The sequence below is a fragment of the Nematolebias whitei genome, chromosome 7 (assembly GCF_014905685.2).
Source record: "Nematolebias whitei isolate Nwh7 chromosome 7, NemWhi1, whole genome shotgun sequence".
NCBI classification, from domain to species: Eukaryota; Metazoa; Chordata; class Actinopteri; order Cyprinodontiformes; family Rivulidae; genus Nematolebias; species Nematolebias whitei.
Window position 1 is genome coordinate 3,247,550 of NC_056504.1, and position 2,198 is coordinate 3,249,747.

General features: G+C 41.9%; 1 protein-coding gene across 1 annotated transcript in view; it reads right to left on the reverse strand.

The window, feature by feature from the left end:
- Positions 1–2,198, reverse strand: part of klhdc8a (kelch domain containing 8A) — a 62,741-nt gene that overhangs the window by 26,649 nt on the left and 33,894 nt on the right. The window contains exon 7 of the mRNA XM_037679072.1: positions 1,993–2,141. Within this exon, the coding sequence (XP_037535000.1) occupies positions 1,993–2,141 (149 nt within the window). The remainder of the gene's footprint in view (positions 1–1,992; positions 2,142–2,198) is intronic.

Consider the following 2,198-nt stretch of genomic DNA (forward strand, 5'->3'; position numbering starts at 1 on the left):
ATATATATATATACATACACACACAGTTATATCTATTTTATATATAACCACATATTGCCACCATATATATATACACATACACACATTATAATTTCATTATCTTGGGACTTAAGGACTTGAGGTCCAGAACAGGGAAATCCAGAATTGTGGTCTGTGAGTCGTTGCAGGGGTCAAAAACCATAGAAGAAGAGAAGCGGGAACAGGGCCGAGTCGTGATCCAAAAGATGTGGTCAAAAGAGGAAGGCACGGAGTCAGAAACCATGGGCAGAGAGGCAGACACATCCAAGAGGGTTCAGGCAAGGCGAGGAGTCGTGGAAAGGCAAAAGACAAGATCAGGTACGCTGGATTTCTACTGCTATTGAAGGTTTGAGAATCTGGTGCTGACTAGATGAATGCAGGGAGGTAAAGTAGGGCAGGGTACAGGTGTAATGCATGAGCCTGACTGCAGGGTGAGAATGAGAGTGAGTGACAGGAGCAGGCAAAGCGTGGCAGGAAAAACAACAACATGACGGGCTGTGAGGGACAAATCTATGACACACTTGTGGATTTATCCCCAATCAAGATGGCTGCCACAGCCAACTTGATTGGGAACACTCAAAACTGGGTCTCAGAGAAATTGAGCTAGACGTTGGTGTGGTAGTAGCTGAGCATGGTCACCAACAAATACTTTGAGTGCAACACAGTAGTCCATCCATGTATCGCGGCTTGATTTTTGCGGAAGTTAACTCATGTCTTCTGGACAGATGCTGTCCAGATGACATGAGTTAACTTTTCTTTGTCTCATTTTATGTGCACTATTTTGCAGTTGAGCAAGAAACATTTAAAAGTCATATTAATATAGTTATTTACAGATCATTTAAATATTTGTCTCCAGACAGAAATATGTTTGAAGGTTCCTGATGCATGCTCAATAATCCAGGTAGAAAACTCTAAAAAGGTTAACTCTGGTCCTCTTCTTCAGTCTGACTGAAGAAGTCTTTCGGATGAAAGACAAAATGTTTCTACTTTTTTTTTGTTTGTTTTGCTTTGTTTTGTTTTTTGAATGTCCAGAGGACCAGAGTTAACTTTTTTAGATGTTTGAAGGTTCTTTCTCATTGATTAGGACTTCACTGTCAGGAGAGAAGGCTCAGCTCAGTCAGTGTCTCCAGGATGAGTTTGTCTGTATGTCTGTCTGTAACACGTCTCTCTTGTAAATGAATCCTCGAGGCTCAATAGGAACTAACCTGTATAAATAAAGGTTGAATGAATGAGTTTGTCTAATAACTGACAGGAAAATTAACCGATCACCATGTTGATGTAGAGTAGGTGTGACCAAAACACGACACTTACAGGCCTTCAGGAAAATTTCAAGCCCTTGAGAATATATATTTTTCTTTTTCTTTTGACCATGTCAAAATATGTGATTAATGACTTGCAAATCTGAAAATAAAGGGATGTAATCAAACTGTGACTCAGTCATATCTTCGATGTTAACAAATATTGGATGTTACAATATTACATCCCAACTGAAGGTGTAGCTCTTATAGTCACAGTTTGCCACTAACACAGATCAATAAAGCTCTCTAACAGAATACTAAAAGTGTGGCATTTATTTAATTTGTTTGACTAAACACATAAGTGCAGCATGGTGGCACAGTTGATAGAGCTGTCACCTCTCAGCAAGAAAATTGCTGGTTCAAATCCCAGCCAGGGACCTTTCTAAGTGGAGTTTACCTTTTCTCTCGGTGCATGTGTGGGTTTACAGTATGCAGTTTCCACTCAGACCCAAAACATGCATATTAGGCTAACTGTTAAATTATCCCTAAGTGAAAGTGGGAATGGTTGTTTGTCTCTATGTGTCCCTGTGATGGACTGGAGACCTGTCCAGGATGTCCCCTGCCTCTTGCACAGTAACTGCAGGATATGGGCACCAGCAACACCCGTGACCCTGAAAGGAAGAAGCAGGTAAAGATAATGGATAAACGCACACTGTTATACGGTACCCAAATGTACCTGATTAACTCCTCCCACCACCAAGAGGCGATCTCTGATCACGATGGAAGAGGCGGAGCATCTGGGGAAGTTCATAGGAGCCAACCTCTCCCACTTCTTCTTCTGAGGATGAAAGGCCTCCACTGTGTCCAGAGCTGAGGGTTCGTGGCCTATAGATTGCGCACGCACACACACACACACACACACACACACACACACACACACAC